Below are 17,413 nucleotides of genomic sequence, written 5' to 3' on the forward strand. Positions count from 1 at the left end.
ATAAATAATGCTGATCGGCTCCCAATCGGAATGTTCTGGTGGGGGGGTGTTCCCCTGTCAGAACACAATAGCACAGCAGGGGAGATCACTGTACTAACATTGCATGGTTAGTTCAGCTGCTCCTCCTGAGCTGTCAGGGTTTTTTTTTCCATTCAGCCCTGCTGTGTTTAACGAAAAAAAAAAAAAAAAAACGATTAGCGTGTACTAGGCTTAAGGGACACATTTGTAGACATGGTCTAGGGGCATACATTTTCAATAGTCAACAAGAGCACAAGAGAGGGTTTTCCTAATAGAACATAAATGAACATAAATGTATTAGACGCACTAATACAGGAAATACAGTGCTTTGAGTATGAAAATTATTCATACCCCTTGACATTTTCCACATTTTGTCAGGTTACAACCAAAAACATAAATGTATTTTTATTGAGATTTTATCTGATAGACCAGCAATAAAGTGGCACTTAATTGTGAAGCGGAAGGAAAATGATAAATGGTTTTATTTTATTTTTTTTACAAATAAATATCTGAAAAGTGTGGCGTGCATTTGTATTCAGCCCCCCTGAGTCAATACTTTGTAGAACCACCTTTGGCTGCAATTACAGCTGCAAGTCTGCAAAACTGTAAACATATACTGTATGTATTTCACCTATGAGGGGATTATTAAAAATAAAGGGATTAATTATCCCTTTATTTTTAATTATTAGTAAGTAAAAATAAAATGTATTTGGGACGTAGCCTATTTCTCCCTGTGCCGAGTTTTGATTGGCCCTGTTTTGACTTTTCTTTAGAGCTGGGCTGTGTCTTTTGCTCTCTGCCTGTGTTATGTCAAAGAATCAATTTAGTCCTCCTAATTCTTATCTTGAATCATAGAACAATTAGACTTTAAGTTGAGAATGGGAAAGTGAAAGGGTCTGTAAAGTTTTGGCATGGTGAATAATTTTTTTTTCTTATTTTGCCTTGACATAGTATGCTTTAAAGGGTCTGCTAAAATCAAATACTCTAGAATACAACTTTCTACAAATGCAATCACTCAGGTTTTGTGACTAAATCAAAATTGCAGTGTAAAATTGAAATTTAAAGAGGAAGTCCAGCCTAGCCTGGGTGAAAAAAAATAGAAGTCAGCAGCTACAAATACTGTAGCTGCTGACTTTTAATATTAGGGCACGTACCTGCCCAGGGAGCTTGCGATGTCGGCACCCCAGCCAATCTTCGGATAGACTCCCAGTTACTGCCAGCTTGCATTCCTGGTAAGGGAACCAGGCAGTGAACTGCTGGTTCCCTACTGTGTATGTGCGAAGCACGCTGCACTTTCTAATTGACTGAAAATGGGGAAGGGGACCTGTCAAAAAATGGGTCGCCCCCCTTCCCCCAAAAGGTGCCAAATGTGACACCGGAGGGGAGGGAAGCATATAAGCGCAAGTTCCACTTTTGGGTGGAACTCCACTTTAAGTATAAACATGTTTCATTTGTATTTTAATGCTCAAGTCTATAGACTACAATATAAATTACATTTCAATTTATGATGGACAAAAGAATGAAAAAAGAATGAAATATGAAAAAGAAAATTACAGACTTACCGATCCATGCTGAGCTTTTGTGCTAGAAGCCTCCAGTCATTTCCTCTAGTATTTGGGGCATCCAGGCTATTGCAAATTTTCTGCCGGATGGTTAAAGGAATCTTAAAGGCATATGGTCCTAACTGGGTTGTCACATTACTTCCGGGGTGTGAACAGAAAGGATCAAATGATTTGGCATTCTGTTAAAACACAATAAAAATGACAATGTTGGATGAAATTTTGTGACAAATTGTATATGTATACACAATAACATTCAGCTCCCTTGTGCCATATGAAGGATTAAATACCCTAAACAGTGGTAAGCCTCATCCTTCTCTTTCACATCTGTTTCTATAACTATGGAAATTGGAGGAAGAATGCGGGAAGCCACATTTTATACCCTTGTTTTATTTTCGAAGTGTTCAAAGTAAATAAAGAACGCTGAACTGAGAAACTCCCTCTGTGTTAAAATAAAACAACAAATGATTCCGTGTACACAGGAAATTTGTTTGTTTTTTCATATTGCTGGCAGAGTGTTCTTTAATGTATACTGACGGAGTATCTAAATTTGGAACCAGCAATGAACTTATAACAACAGTTGTCCTCTACTTTTGTCTATAATATTTTACTACTGTACAATATTTGACATCAAACAGTAAGTCCACTGAAAACCCTTCATTGACATTTCCATGGATGCTCACAATTACCCATTGGTCTACAATATCTCTCAGGGATATTAGTGCTGGGATCTCCCATAATAGTTTCTGTGTCTACCTCTCCCAGACACACACAAACCCTATAATAAAATAATAACAGGGAAAGCGTGATAACACAATTGATGTGACACTGGTCTTAATGAATTGCACTAGTATGGCCTATATCAGAGGTGTCAAACTTACTTTTATCATGGGCACTATGGTCGCCCTAAAAGGGGACCAGTTGTATCTGAAAGAATAGTTATTCAAGGTTTTTTATTCTTTCAGAGAATAGGTGCAGGAACTCAACCACGCCCCCACACTGAACTGCATTGAATGGTAGGTGTGGCCAAATTGCATCAGGAGGATATTAAAAGGGCAGTAAATACCAGTGTGAGTGTGTTATGTGTAGAGTTCAGGGAAGTGCTACGTACAGAGTGCAATTTCAGGGGTGCCCTATGCACACACGGCTTTTACCTCTGCACCACTCTCCTTCATTCCCCACCTCTGCACACATCTCCCTCCACAGCTATCACCTTAACCCCCTCCTCAAAACAAAAAAAACAAAAAAAACAACCTAAGGCCTAGCTCTAGTACCCAACAGTGTAGGCATCTCTCTCTCTCACTTGCATGTAGATCATTGGATGGCATCTATGCACCCGATGGAATCTCCCTTGTCCCCACTGTGAGTGCAGGGCAGGCAGGGATTTGTGAGAACTGCCAAGAGAATAATTATCCTTGTAAACACAGAAGGGTTCATTGTTTACAAGGGAAAATGGAGAGCGGAGGGGAAGAGCCAAAAGTGGTGGAAAGGAGTTTCGCTATGTTTGAGCTGCAAAAAAAGCCCTGGATCCAAAGGCCACATGAAATGTCCTGGTGGGCCACATTTTGCCCGGGGGCATTGTGTTTGACACATGTGGCCTATATTAATAATTAGAGACCATGGGATGGTAGAGATCTACCATAAGGTTTGGTGAAGTGCGAGGAATATAAATATTTCACCTTGAGTTGATTTTCCCCATTAAATCCATGTTTCACTTTAACATAAGAACAGAGAACACCCCATCAAGATCACTATTAGGAGCTAACAGTTTTCAATGTACTTATTCTTTAAATCAGTTCCTACATGCTATGCTGGCTAAAACTGGTTGATGGTTATGGGACATATGAGGATCAGTAATAGCACATTTACAAATCTCTACATTAAGGAAGGAGTATGTCTTATAGCGGTTGAGTGGTTGCACTCTTTACGTCATGATTTATGGAGATGTTGGTTTTAAAAAAGCCAATGTTTTGTTCTTCTGCAATGCTTACTGTTTCATAATAGGCATTTGATGTTCACACACTAGAGAATGGCCAGCCACTTAAATATTTCCACAGCTAGGCAAATCTTGAATAAATAATGTTTTCTGCTCATTACTCTATCCAAATATCATTAAACATCTATAGATAGAATTGTCATTAAAGAAACATCAACACTCAAACTCTATCAAAATATAATAAAGTTAAAATAATAAAAACCTTAACACCGAATGTCTGTTTCAAATCTTTACCACAGAATGTCTAGAAATTGAATTTTATGATAAGAGAAGTTGCTCTGATTTACATACACCAGTAAAAGTTTAAAATGCCCTTCTTTGACTTCTACTTTTTTTTAAATAAAAATATATTTGGAAATAAACTGCAAAATTAATGTTGTTGAAATACAATCTTTAAATAACATGACACAGAGATATAATACAAGATACAAAGAAAAAACATACAATAGAGAAAAACGCAAGGAAACATTTTGTAGCTTGCACTGGCAAGTAATATATAATTAAGCCCTGGCTGAAAAAATAAATTACTAGTGTATGTAAAATTTAAAGAAAAATAGGAAAAATAGGTTTTCAAAAAACAGTGTACTTGTAGCAACTAATCAGAATGCATCTTTCATTGCTCATTCTATTACATGTTGCTGTAGGCTTGAATTAAGTTGGGGCTTACAGTGCATCAATAAAGAGACTGACTAAGTTAGCATTTGGGGCCTTGCTTAAAAATATGGGCCCTGCAAATGTGATATCAAATGATCACTCTCTGCTCCTCAGGCCACAGTTTGCTGCTTTATTTTAGAGAAAACTTCCCTTTAAGACTCCTCTGAATTCAAATTCCTCACTTAATAAAGTGTTGAATTCCTGGTCACCCACCACCCAATGCGGTTCCTACCACAAACCACTATGTTACTACTGTGGCCTGTAGTGATGCAAGGGATGTGACAGAGGAGTATAATGTCCTCACTTATTGTGACAATGGTCGCAATGGTTTATTGCGCTTTGAATTCCTGTTTGGTGACTGGAATCATGGGGATGCAAGATAAAATCTTCCTAATAGAGTTACAGAAAACAGAAAAAAGTGTTCCTCACTTTATTCACAATTTGAAAAGCCATTGATATGTGAGCTCATACTTGTCATTCAAAAATATCATGACATTTATGACAGTGTGCTAAATGCTTAAGGGGGGTTTCAAACTATTTAGCATTCCTCATATGATTGTGGCCACTCTTAGAGAAGACCTCACCCTTCTGTAGTTCAAAGCCATCTGGGAATAAACACAAGCCCTGTTATACAAAGCAAGCTAGTACATATGAACCTGTGTATCTGAAACGCCTCTGAATCCACAGTGATGTTCACTCAGAAGATCTTGGGCAAATGAAAATTGTGACTGAGGTAAAGCAACCCATCTATGTTTGCTTATTTCCAAATGTAATTAGGGGTTGGTGCATGATTGGTACCATTTTAGGGTGTTCTTCAAGGCCCTCAGAAAAACGAGGTCCACTTGACCAGCAGCAAATGTCACTAATATGTAAAAAAAATAGTTGCGACTGGGGAGATTTCACAGAATCATCTGACCATCAGAATGCGACTACTAGAGTTATTAATGCTACCAGGCTGGGGCTGTGATTCCTTCATTTAAGCACATGGCATTCATGGATGAAGTTTTACAGATGAAGTTTTACAAGGAGAAAATACCACCTAAGAATTATGGTTATTCAGACATGTAAATCCTTAAAGTCAACCTGAACTCATGTTATAGGTGGCATGTAGGAATATTACTTTTGTCTAAGCAGCACCAAAGAAAAATCGATCTTTTTGTTTATAATTTCTCATAAATGATATCACTTCCCAGGCACATCTGTCCCTACAGTTTCATAGATTTGTCTCTGCATGGTGAGATCTATGGCACTGCTGCATCTGACTGCTAGTCTCAGGAGATATGGAGTGTGGTTTGGTCACTAAATGCTCCTCACTGTTCTGCTTACTAGAGGCAGTGACATGAAGAAACAAAGTCCTGGCTCTGCCAAGATGGCCACCACCACACGGAGACACAGAACAGGGCATGGCAAGTCAGCATCGGGGAAAAGATCAGCTGCAGGGAGACCACAAACAATACTTGGGACAAATTCTTTGCCCTCTGCCAGCTTTTTCTGGGCACAATTCCTAGGTTTTAGTTCCTCTTTAAAGCCCTGTTCCAACTAATACACCAATTATTTGTGTCCACGCGTCAATACTAGTTTACAAACTGAGGGGAGAAAACAGAAGAAAACTTTTAAGATTAAAGAATGAATTGGGTGCAGGAAATACAATCTGAAGGAATGAAACATAAAGAACACATTTCAATCCTTAACAGTAACTCCATACCTCTTCCAGCATTGTGTGCAACTGGAAAATCTGTCCTTCTCCTTCCACCTGCCTCACGCAGATTTTGCATGTTAGTTCTGTTGAAGCCAGACTGTACCGCTCCAGAGTGAATGTACAATGCAGCGCCCTCTGACTTCCACTCCAGATGTGATAAAAAGGAATCTCCTGAAAGGCACAACACATACATTTTCAGACAACAATAAAATGCCCCCCTTGCAGTGAGTAGCACACAGCAACACCCAGGCATGTTAGAAACAGCAGTTTATATATGTTTGCAAAGTATAGCCAAAACATGCAAAACCACTATCATCCGAGCTGTGGCATCAGGGGAAAAGGGACACGGACAAGCTTGACATAATTGTATATAGCCAAAACATATTTTCCGTAAGAGTCAGAACATCTGTCAATTTTATTGTTGTCTGTATCCACGCTGGAAAAATTTACTTTCTGTTTCTGTGGTACATTCTCAAGAAATGGGATGTGTGGGTTATACTGGGCCAGGGAGGCACAGACAGCAATAAAAAACAGTGTTAGCAGTTCTATCCTTATCTCACTCACTAAAAATGTGTTTCTGTTTGTGTCTCTGTTGGAGAGATTTACTATACTGTAGCTTCCAGTTCTTACAGGAATTCAAGGGAAACCTCCCTAATAGGGAAAAGGATGGCAGAGGGGCTCTGACCCTTCCCTGCTCAGCCCAAAACGAACTAAAAGGTTTTGGCTCATAAATTAATACTCCAGCCAACATGACAGGAGATGACAGTGGAAGTCTGCCTAAAGAGAAGAGGAGTCCAAATCTTAAGCAGGTCTCTGTATCCCCACATTACTGCCTCTAAAACCAGTATTTTGTGTCCGATTAAACCTACTGACCTGAAATTTGGCGAGTAATTTGCTCCTCCACAGCGAATGAGGAATATCATGGATAGACAGACGCAGGTTGTGATAGCTGTCTTTAAACATCAGTGGCTTTGGTTCCTCTATGAGATAGCCTCCTAATGTCTTCTCCAGTTCCAGAACTTCCTGAATACAAGACAAAGCAAACAAGATTTAGTGTATGTCTTCATTGTGAAAATGACTTGTTAACTCGATACAGTGCATAATTGTTGACATGGTTTTACAGATTAATGGAAACTTATTTTTATCAAAATCATTTGATTTTCAGATATCTAATGTTTATTTTGTATGGTTTTCTATTTGAGTCTGCAATAAATAATTATAAAATGCAAAAAACAAAAAAAAAAACTTAATAATCATCAAACCAAGACAGTTGACATATTGGTTTGCATAAGATAAACTTTTGGTACAATTATACTAGATTGGACTATTAATATTGTTAATTGGAGCTACTTAGAAGGATATGGTCCTGTTGAGAGGGTCTAGAGTATCTAAAGCACAGGAAGCTACAAACCCAGCCTGAATTTTTAACTAATTATTATGCAACGTCCCAGTTAGTTTGTTTTCTGAAATTATCTGTTGAGATAATGAGGTTATTAGGAAGACATTCACTCACTTGCGTGCACAACTGAGAAATAGTAAAAATAATTACTTTATTTTGCCCTTTAAACACTGAGGAAGCTCTCTGAGTACATTAATTACCTGAGAGCTATAAGGTTAGACAAGTATATGTTGCCTTAATGTGAGTCATTTGAATATTTAAAACGGTAAAATAGGAAACAGTTTTCTACTCTTAATTAGCTTGCTCTTTTTAAGACTGAAAGACTGTTTCAGCATCTGCATTAAAGAAAGGTCTGCTAATTAATGTTCCAGAATAAACCCAATTTTGAGACTGATTTATCCAGTTAATAGCTAGATTTACAGGTTACACCGGTTTAGGCTAACAACTGAAAAAACACCTTTATTAACCAGAAGTGCCACAAAATTGTCTCAAGTTAATGTAATTTGCAGATAATGTAAAGTCCATCATCAACAAGAATTATACAATTTTAGACTGTACAGAATAAGTCTGCTTTAAAAATTAGTTTGAGATTTGGGTTAAAACAGAACTCTAGCCAAAAATATCAAGATGAATATGAATAGCTCATTAAAATATAAAATAACAGAACCAGCTTTTGCTGTGATATTTAGTAATATGAGATGCCCTCAGTCTGATGGCCAGCATCTTTAAGCCTACTTCCTCTAAACTCAGGTTGTCCTGAACACACCCCAGATTTGTGACTGGGCAGTGAAGGAAGAAGCAGCACAGTGATGAGTTCATCTCTCCGTTTTTCTCCCTATTAGCATGCTTTTTGTCAGAACATGAACATACTGGGCTCTTGAACTGCTTCTTCTTCTTACTCTCCCTGCCCTGTTGTACAGGGACTGAAAAGGCTTATATTAGGTTACATTTGTGTAACTACAATTCTTGAATTTAAAAATGCATTTATTGATGCAGTTTTAATGATTATAGAGCTGCATTCATTTATGTATTTTATATTTGCCTAAAGTTCAGATTTAATTCCATGTAATGCTCCCTCTTAATATTTTTCTCTCGACTTGTTTTTTTTTTTTTGGTAACGACAGTTAACGAACTAGGGAAGGGCTGGCATAAAAAAAAAAAAACATTTGAAAAATGCTCCTAAATTAAACATAGTTTTACCAGACAGTACTTAGAATAAGAAATGTTACATCAAGGCTACCTATCCTTGAACTGTCCCATCAGGGCCATTTACAGGCTGGTCTCCCAAGAGGTCCCTTTGGGGCTATTTTGACATAAGAAAACATCAAATTAATCTACTCCCACATGCTTAATTACTGCAAATTAACATACCCTTACCTATAACTATCCACAATTGGATGTATATATATATATCCACACACGGTGGGGCTTGCTGCAATTGCCTCCATTTGACCACCCTTGATCCCCTGTGGGTCTTTGAGTCCCCCTTCATACTGGGCCCCTTAGGATGTACCACGGTTGCTTCTTTTTGGCTTTACATTGAGTCTATTTATGATTGCTCCCACCTTACTGTCCCCACGAAGAAGACTATAATTACTCAAAATGCGTTGGATGATTTTGGTGGCTACATAATCTATGTATATAGTATTTTGCTGTATATATGAGATCCTATTACTATTAGACTAGACATTTGACTGTATAGACCAGATGATTTAATACTGTTGTACAAATACATTTTCTATTTTTATATAAAAAAAACATTATTTGCTGGAATCTTAATTGCTGCAACAAAGTTCCATGGAAGATACTTCTTTGTCTGTGGATAAGCTATCCCTTCAAAAATTGTACCTTAGAAATGTATACATTTCCTCTATAGATCCATGACCCACAAAAATTCCTGTGAAACTAAGGCAGGCCATATAAAGGAGCACATTTCTTTCCTGCTCAAATCCCCCATCAACACACACAGTGTTAACACGGAAATCGCTCCTGCCAAACCATTGTATTCTCACAGCGGGGGGAACAAGGGAAGCCATCCCTGCCGGAAGAAGACAGTTTAGACAGTAGAAGACTATAGCAGCCACTAGCAATAATTGTATGTAAAACCTGTCAGGCTGGTTGTACCCAAGTTGATCGACTTGGGTACATTCAGCCTGTTCATACATACTTTGAATCTCAAATCGATCCTGCTGAACTGGCCAAGATTTGAACATATGGCCAGCATAAGCTGATAGGATCAATATACAGCAAATGCCTTTTCTTTTTTTGCTGGGAATATTAATGTGATTTGGTTATTCTAATAAACTCTCTATTGATACATATGAAGTTGACATTTTATTGCCTCGATCCTACACTTACACTTGAGCCTAGCTCCTAACAAATAAATGTGCCTTTTGATGTTATGGTAAGCAAATCAGAACAAAGAAAAGCCCAAAAAAACAAAACTGATATTTTGCCTCCTACCTTTAATGCATCTGGTGTATCCTCTAAGCAGTAAACTTTGAGGTTGTATTCCAGTGAAGTGCAAAGAATAGGTGCAAATATTGCCAGCTGGAGTCGCTTTATAGCAGATCTGGAGTAAGACTCCCCGACAAAGGCATAGGTACCCAGCTGGTCAAGTAAAATATGGCAGGACTGACTTTCCAGCTGACAGTAACATGGTGTGTTAAGAGTCTCTTCATTTATTGTCACAACTTCCTGAAAAACAGTAAAACAAACAATAGTTTAGCAAACAAGTAGGCTAATGTTAAACTGATATTTACATGTATTAAATTACAGCACATACTGTGAGATTTATCATTATCGTGATTGTGAAGTCTCAGGGTTTTTCACCTTAATGAATTCTATGCTGTAGCTGCCCCCCCCCCCTGTTTTCTTACCTGAGCCCGATTCATTCCAGCGACAGGCACGTGCCCAGCTACTGTCTCTTCTCATTGGACAGATTGATAGCAGCAGGAGCTATTGGCTCCCACTGCTGTCAATCAAATCTAGTGATACGGGCACGGGGGGCTGGGCTGAGTCCCGCTGTCTGTGTCAATGGTCTCAGGAGCATGTCCCCATGGGTGCCCCCATGGAAAATGGCTTTACATGGGGGCACTTGATAAAGGGCAGGCATCAGGAATGCCAGCAGGGACCCCAGAAGAGGAGGAGGGCTGCTATGTGAAAAACCCTTGCACAGAGCAGGTATGACATTTTTTTTTAATAAAAATAACAAACCACTAACCTTTACAACCCCTTTAAATAGAGGGAGTGTTTTAGGGCTTCTTGTCCATTGTTATTCATAACAATGGACAATGTAGCAAAACAATGTTTTCTCACAAAGAGGTTTGTTAAACCTCTCATGCCCCGTACACACGAGCGGAAGTTGTGACAGAAAAAGTCAGACGGGAGCTTTTCATTGTATATTCTGGCCATGTGTATGCCCCATCTGACTTTTTACATTGAAAATTCTGACAGATCTAGAAAGAGAACACGTTCTATACTTTTCCGACTGAACCAATTCCTATTGGGAAAACCGCTTGTCTGTATGCTGTACCAAAAACTACTCATGCTCTGAAGCAAGTACGACACGGAAGCTTTTGGCTACTGGCTATTGAACTTCCTTTTTCTAGTCCCGTTGTACGTGTTGTACGTCACCACATTCTTGACTGTCGGACTTTGGTATGACCGTGTGTATGCAAGACAGCTTGAGCGGAATTCCGTCGGAAAAACCTTCAGAGTTTATTCAGATGGGAAAACCAGTCATGTGTACAGGGCATTATGTTCCACAATCAAATGGCCCAGGGTGTCTCTGTCTAGGCCAGCAGACCTGGACACACACATCCCCTGTGCCCTACTGATAAACCTCTCTGGTCCATCTCGTGGTGCTGACCCAACAGCCTTGGCCTGGATACCCACCCACAGCATATCCATTCCATTCACTGCCCGGACACCACTGGTTACTCACACTGCTAAAAGACCAGCTTGCACCCTACTCAATTCCCTGCAATCAACCAGATGCCAAAGCCCTGAAGTCCATTCTTGCTCCACTGTAATCCACCATCCAAATAACAGGCCGCACACCAAATACGTTCCGCTCCAGTTGTGTGAAAAACATGTTGGGGGCATGGCTTTTGGTGGCAGTGAGCAGTGTGCGGTCATTGCATTACCCCTTGGCTGGAACTGACCATCTTTGGTGAGGGGCCCATTATTTGGATGGTGGACTACAAATGACGTAAGAGTTAAAAATCACTTTCATTGTTAACAAAACTATCATAAACAGCCAACATGTTTCGGGGACACACATTAATCCGCTTGAGAACTTTGACAATGCTTAAATAGACTCAATAAAGTGGATTACAGGTAGCTCTGTAGTTGGTTGCCTAAAAAGATTGCTGAATGATTATGGTCTTTTTTGCCATTATCTTACCTCCCAGCTTCCTTGATGAGACTGAGTCTTCAACTGTAAAATCCAGTCGGATGTGGTGACATCAGCACAATGAGGAATAGTCAGAATGACTGGTCGACACAACAGAAGTCCAGTGGGGCCACAAGTTACAATGGGACTTAAAATTGTCTGTGTACCTTCCGAAGGTAGTCTACAAGAGAAGTTTCAAGAATATTACTTTTAGGTTTGATAAAGGCATAAATAATGTCAGCAGTTTATAACCATTAGATGTACAATCACTGGCGTTTCATAGCAGGTAAAGCCATTAATAGACCCAATCTACCACTACAGATTGATGAAACATTCAGGGTGGACTGACAACTCATGGGGCCCCCGGGCAATAGGAGATTATGGGGCCCCCAGGCAATCTGAGATTATGGGGCCACACAGTATACATACACACACAGTATACAATCACACAGTATACACATATATGTACACACAGTATACACAGATATGTTTCTATTGGCTGAGAAGGTACTGGAGAGGTGGGGTAGCTATAATCTTGGGATTTTTAGACCAAAAGGATGTCGGTAAGGGACATTTCAGAGACAGATGTAAAAAAAAGACAGATTTTTACTTACTGTCCCTGGTTTTACTGAGGCTGGCAACCCTGATGGGGCCCCCTAGTGGCTCGGGGCCCTCGGGCAGTGCCCGAGTGGCCCAATGGTCAGTTCGCCCCTGCATTCAGCATGAAATTAAAATGAAATGCTATAAAAAACTTATGGAGTCATGCATTTGTAGGTGTGTGTGTGCACACAACCATTGCCTGGCCACTTTCCACAAATGAATCTCAGTGTGCAGCTTTAATCCTGAACATATGACAAATTTAAACTGCAATCTTGCATGGCTCAGTATGTTTATGATATAGCTGCTGGAAACTTGGCTTTAGCACCCAAAATAATAATGGTTATGGATCGGAAATCTGTTTTATTTGTTCAAAGTATCCTTTTCAAAGCAAAAATACACAATCAACTGAATATATGCCAATACGCAAATATTTGATCAAAGCTTGAAAACATGGACACAACAGAAAAAAGTAACATATCTATAAATGCCACTAATATTACTAAGCCACTTTTAGTCCACATGAGAGATTATTTACTTACACAGTGTTTTCTCTTTTGTTTATCATCAAATACATTTCATAGTATTTTCCCTGTGGAATGGCTCCATGTGGTATCAATAAACTCACCCCTGAAAAATTAAATATATCAGTATCAATTTTCAAGCATGTAAAATTTCAGACATTTTGAACTGTACTGTATAACAATTAAAGTAGAACTATAGGCAAATCTTTTGGATATAGTAAGGGAAAGTTATAACCCCTGTCAGTTTATTTCCGGAATGGGGAGATTTCCCTTCACTTCCTGTTCCATTTCTCTGGAAATAAGAGAAATCCCTTGGGCTAGTGTCTCCATTGGAAAAATTTCCCTGTATTACTTTTCTGGGGACAACAATTTGTGATTTTATTTTACTTTCAATGATACCGGTAAAGAGAACAAATGGAGAGGGTTAATCTCCCTAACAGGGGCACAGACAACAATAAAAATTTATAGGTGTTCTAATCCATCTCTGCTCTATCCAAAGCTAAAAAAAGTTTTGCATTTAGTTATACTTTAAAGACTTTTAGGATGATCATGAAATGTAACATATTCAGGGTGTTATGGCATCAGATTTCATAGATTTCAAAACTGAAATGAAACCTCTTATAAATGTGATGATTCAAACTAAGCAAACAATAAAAAAAAGCACAAGCATGGGTTTTCCATGGTGAAAACTATACAAGAAGATCCAGAGATACAGGTAGGACCTCGGACCTCTTCCCTCCTACTGGTCCTATTGGTTGCTTAATAAGATGGATGGCCTCTCTGATCAGTCAGGAGGCTCAGGAGGTGGGACCAAATTAAAGCTTTAAAGGTAAAGTTAAGATTTGTGATAAAGTGGTTGTAAAAGCAGAAGTTTTTTTTTTATCTTAATGCATTCTCAACTCCCTGTCCTTCAGCATTCCCTAAAATACTTACCTGAGCCCAATTGCAATACCTTGCTGTGCCTGAGAGCACCAACTCTCTCTCTCAACTGGACATAGAGACAGCAGCGGTCGACAACCACAGGATGTGAGGAGAGAGTGGGTGCAGGGCCGATCCAAAAAGTGGGTGTCAATGGACACACAGAGCCTGGCTTGGGATCAAGCCTGCACAAGTGCCCTCACAGGAAGCGGCAGGTGACTAGAACATGTTTTTTTATTTACAAAAATAAATAAATTACCTTTACAATCACTAAGCTGTCCATATCTCTGGATCTACTGACAATTTAGCTGTATGGTTTTTATGAAAAGGTTATCTGTTTTATAATTTACTTATTTTGTCTTAGTTTGTACTTTTGTGATAAGTTTACTTTAAAGAGCCACTGAATGCAATGTATGTTATTTTTATAAACTGCTATATTCAAAAAAGATTTTAATAATATTCATGGATTAGTATGTGATCTTCAGAACGGAGCTTAAAGTGATATTAAAGGCAAAAAAGTAAAAAAAAAAAAATACATATTTGTTATACTTACCTGCTCTGAACAATTGTTTTGCACAGAGTAGCCCCAAGCCTCCTTTTCTTAGGTCCCCCGCTGCGACTCCTGGCCTTCCCTCCTGTCGAGTGCCCCAAGAGCAAGCAGCTTGCAATGGAGGCACCCAAGCAGGCTCTCTTCTGAGCTGCTCTGCAGGTCTATTCAGACTTGGAGCCGTGGCTCAGCCACGCCCCCTCTCTCTCCTCATTGGCTAATTGACAGCAGTGGGAGCCAATGAGCTCCCACTGCTGTCTCAGCCAATGAGGAGGGAGAGGCCTCAGAGCGCCAATGCCTTTGTGCACATCGCTGGATCGAGGTGGAGCTCAGGTAAATATTAGGGGGCAGGGACTGCTGCCTTCAGCCTTTACAACCACTTTAACCACTTGAGATCCGCGCTATAGTCAAATGACGGCTACAGCGCGGATCTCCTTTTCCGGGACTACGTCTATTCACGTCGTCCCATGCACGAGCGGCCTGCGCGCCCCCTGAGGGGCGCGTGCGGCGCGCTCTGTGATCGGCGAGTCTACGAGACTCGCCTGATCACCGATCCGTACAAGGGGTCGATCCCGACCCCTTATCACGTGATCAGCTGTCAGCCAATGACAGCTGATCATGTGATATAATGGAGCTGGTAATCGGCTATTATTCCTCCTCGCGCTGACAGCACGAGGAGAAAAAAAAAAGCCGATCATCCGTCCCTATCACGGCCAGCCCTGCTAGTGCCCACCTGCCCCCTGCCAGTGCCCACCTGCCCCCTGCAAGTGCCACATTAAAAAAAGTAAGTGCCCCCCGTCAGTGCCACCCAGCAGTGCCCATAGTGCCACCCAGCAGTGCCCACAGTGCCACCCAGCAGTGCCCACAGTGCCACCCAGCAGTGCCCACAGTGCCACCCAACAGTGCCCACAATCTGCCTTAACAAAGGTGCTGCACCCCAGTGCCACATATCCGTGCCCATCAGTGTCATCTACCAGTGCCCAGCAGTGCCGCCCATCAGTGCCGCCCATCAGTGCCACCTATCAGTGCCCATCAGTCCCATCTATCAGTGGTACCTATCAGTGCCCATCCGTGCCACCCATCCGTGCCACCCATTTGTGCCACCCATCCGTGCCATCTTATGTGCCCATCTTTGCCCATCAGTGCCGCCTTATCTGTGCCCATCGGTGCTGCCTTATCTGTGCCTATTTGTGTCGCCTTAACTATGCCTAACAGTGCCCACCAGTGCAGCCTATCAGTGCCCACCAATGCAGCCTATCAGTGCCCACCAATGCAGCCCATCAGTGCCCACCAGTGCAGCCTATCAGTGCCGCCTCATCAGCGCACTTCAATGAAGGAGAAAAATGACCCGTTTGCAAAATTTTATAACAAACTATTAAACATGATTTTTTTTTTTTTTGCATCTTTTTTGTTTGTTTAGCAAAAAATAAAACTCCCAGCTGTAATTAAATACCACCAAAAGAAAGCTCTATATGTGGGAAAAAAATGATAAAAATTTCATTTGGGTACAGTGTTGTATGCCCGCGCAATTGTCATTCAAAGTGCATCAGCGCTGAAAGCTGAAAATTGGTCTGGGACTGAGGGGGGTTTCAGTGCCCAGTAAGCAAGTGGTTAAACCCAGGTACTATATAGGCTGCCTCCTCTCTAGTAATACTAACCTTCTCTGTGCTCCACAGCTACCCTGCTCACTGCAGCCCCATGTAGAAAGTCCTGTGTAAGCCTCATATTAGGCATGCACAGTGGCAGGAAGGTAAGAAATTCATATGTCCCCCTTCCCCCACCTGGAAATACTTCATATTTGAAAGAGCTTTGATTGGTAAACAGGGGAATAGGAAGTGCATGTTAACAGTAGTTCACATAATATAACATATTCATGTTAGCTTTCTTCTGATTAAAAAAAAAAAGATGTGTAAAAATATAGTAGAATATACTTTTTTGCCATGATGTTAGACCACTATCATTTGAGTTGTTTTTTGTGGTGGTTGGGTGTATTGGTATAATTTACCAGCAGTTACTGTATTACCACACGAAGCTGTTGAACTCTAAATGTGCAAGAGAAACTAAAATTATGACTGCATGCAATTAAGCAACATTCTGGGTTATTAGGAGCCATAATTGCAGTTTTTAGTCAATGCACGTTATTTTCATTCCTAATTGTGTTGAAGTGCATAATATCAAATCAACAATATTGCTACAGCATTTAATACAATTTCATGCACAAATATGTACCCAAATCTTATTTTAGATATGAATTAAATTTATTTGAAAGGCTTTTGTCTGGGAAACATAAACATCCGCTTTCTAGATGTACAGCAAGGAAAAGAGCACAACAGTAATTACAATGTTTGTTTAAAATAATAACTTTAATTAAATATTGATGTAAACTGGAAAATGTAAGCTTAGGCAAATATAAATGTTTTTTGTATTTTTTTGTCTATTGGACATTTTTTCAGTAGTGGCTTGCATCATAATCATTTTATTATTTGTTGCATAACACCCAAGATTTAAGTTCAGCTGTCCAGGGGTTGTATAAAAAAATTTGATAAGGTATGGCGGGCCTGGATTGACTCAACATCCATTGTGGGGTAGGGAGATCTTTTGTCCCCTAAAATGTTCAGGAAATCCTGGATGGGAGTCCTTCTGGTCCTGAATGGTCTTGGAATATATAGTTAAAGTGCACAACAACCATACAATACTCAATATTGATGACCTACCTGTAAATTATTTGCCGAAAAAATAGATGGCTACATAGCTGATGCATATATTATCCGGGTACATAAATACATTAGATGCTGGTTGTGCTGGTGGTTGGGGGGTTGAGGGGGGAACTGGGGGGTGGTGGTGGTTTTCTTTTAGCACAGTCAGTTGAACTATGTTAGTTTTGTTAGATATGTTTTATGTTTACTGGCCCTGTGTGGCCTATCTGTGCAGAGGTGGTGTTGTGCTGGCGCCACCCTATTGTTATTTAGTTTTTTGTTTGTTCTGTGTTTAAAATCAATAAAAAGAATTTACAAAAAAAGAAAAAAGTTTAACTTCTGCTAAAACATTGCTCTCTAGATAGAGTGAAGAGTATAGCTTAAGTCGGGTTTTTATTGCTTGAGAAACA

The 17,413-nt window shown here is 40.0% G+C and overlaps 1 protein-coding gene across 3 annotated transcripts in view; it reads right to left on the bottom strand.

The window, feature by feature from the left end:
• UNC5B (unc-5 netrin receptor B) overlaps nucleotides 1-17,413 on the bottom strand; it is a 253,877-nt gene that overhangs the window by 2,520 nt on the left and 233,944 nt on the right. For all 3 annotated transcript variants that reach the window (XM_077454580.1, XM_077454581.1, XM_077454579.1), the window contains 6 exons: nucleotides 12,861-12,948; nucleotides 11,734-11,902; nucleotides 9,789-10,022; nucleotides 6,800-6,949; nucleotides 5,933-6,097; nucleotides 1,581-1,759 (listed from right to left, as the gene is read on the bottom strand). In XM_077454580.1, coding sequence (XP_077310706.1) covers nucleotides 1,581-1,759; nucleotides 5,933-6,097; nucleotides 6,800-6,949; nucleotides 9,789-10,022; nucleotides 11,734-11,902; nucleotides 12,861-12,948 — 985 coding nt within the window. The remainder of the gene's footprint in view (nucleotides 1-1,580; nucleotides 1,760-5,932; nucleotides 6,098-6,799; nucleotides 6,950-9,788; nucleotides 10,023-11,733; nucleotides 11,903-12,860; nucleotides 12,949-17,413) is intronic.

The sequence above is a fragment of the Lithobates pipiens genome, unplaced genomic scaffold (genome assembly GCF_037356315.1).
Source record: "Lithobates pipiens isolate NorthernLeopardFrog02 unplaced genomic scaffold, aLitPip1_a1.2 Scaffold_25, whole genome shotgun sequence".
Classification (NCBI taxonomy): domain Eukaryota; kingdom Metazoa; phylum Chordata; class Amphibia; order Anura; family Ranidae; genus Lithobates; species Lithobates pipiens.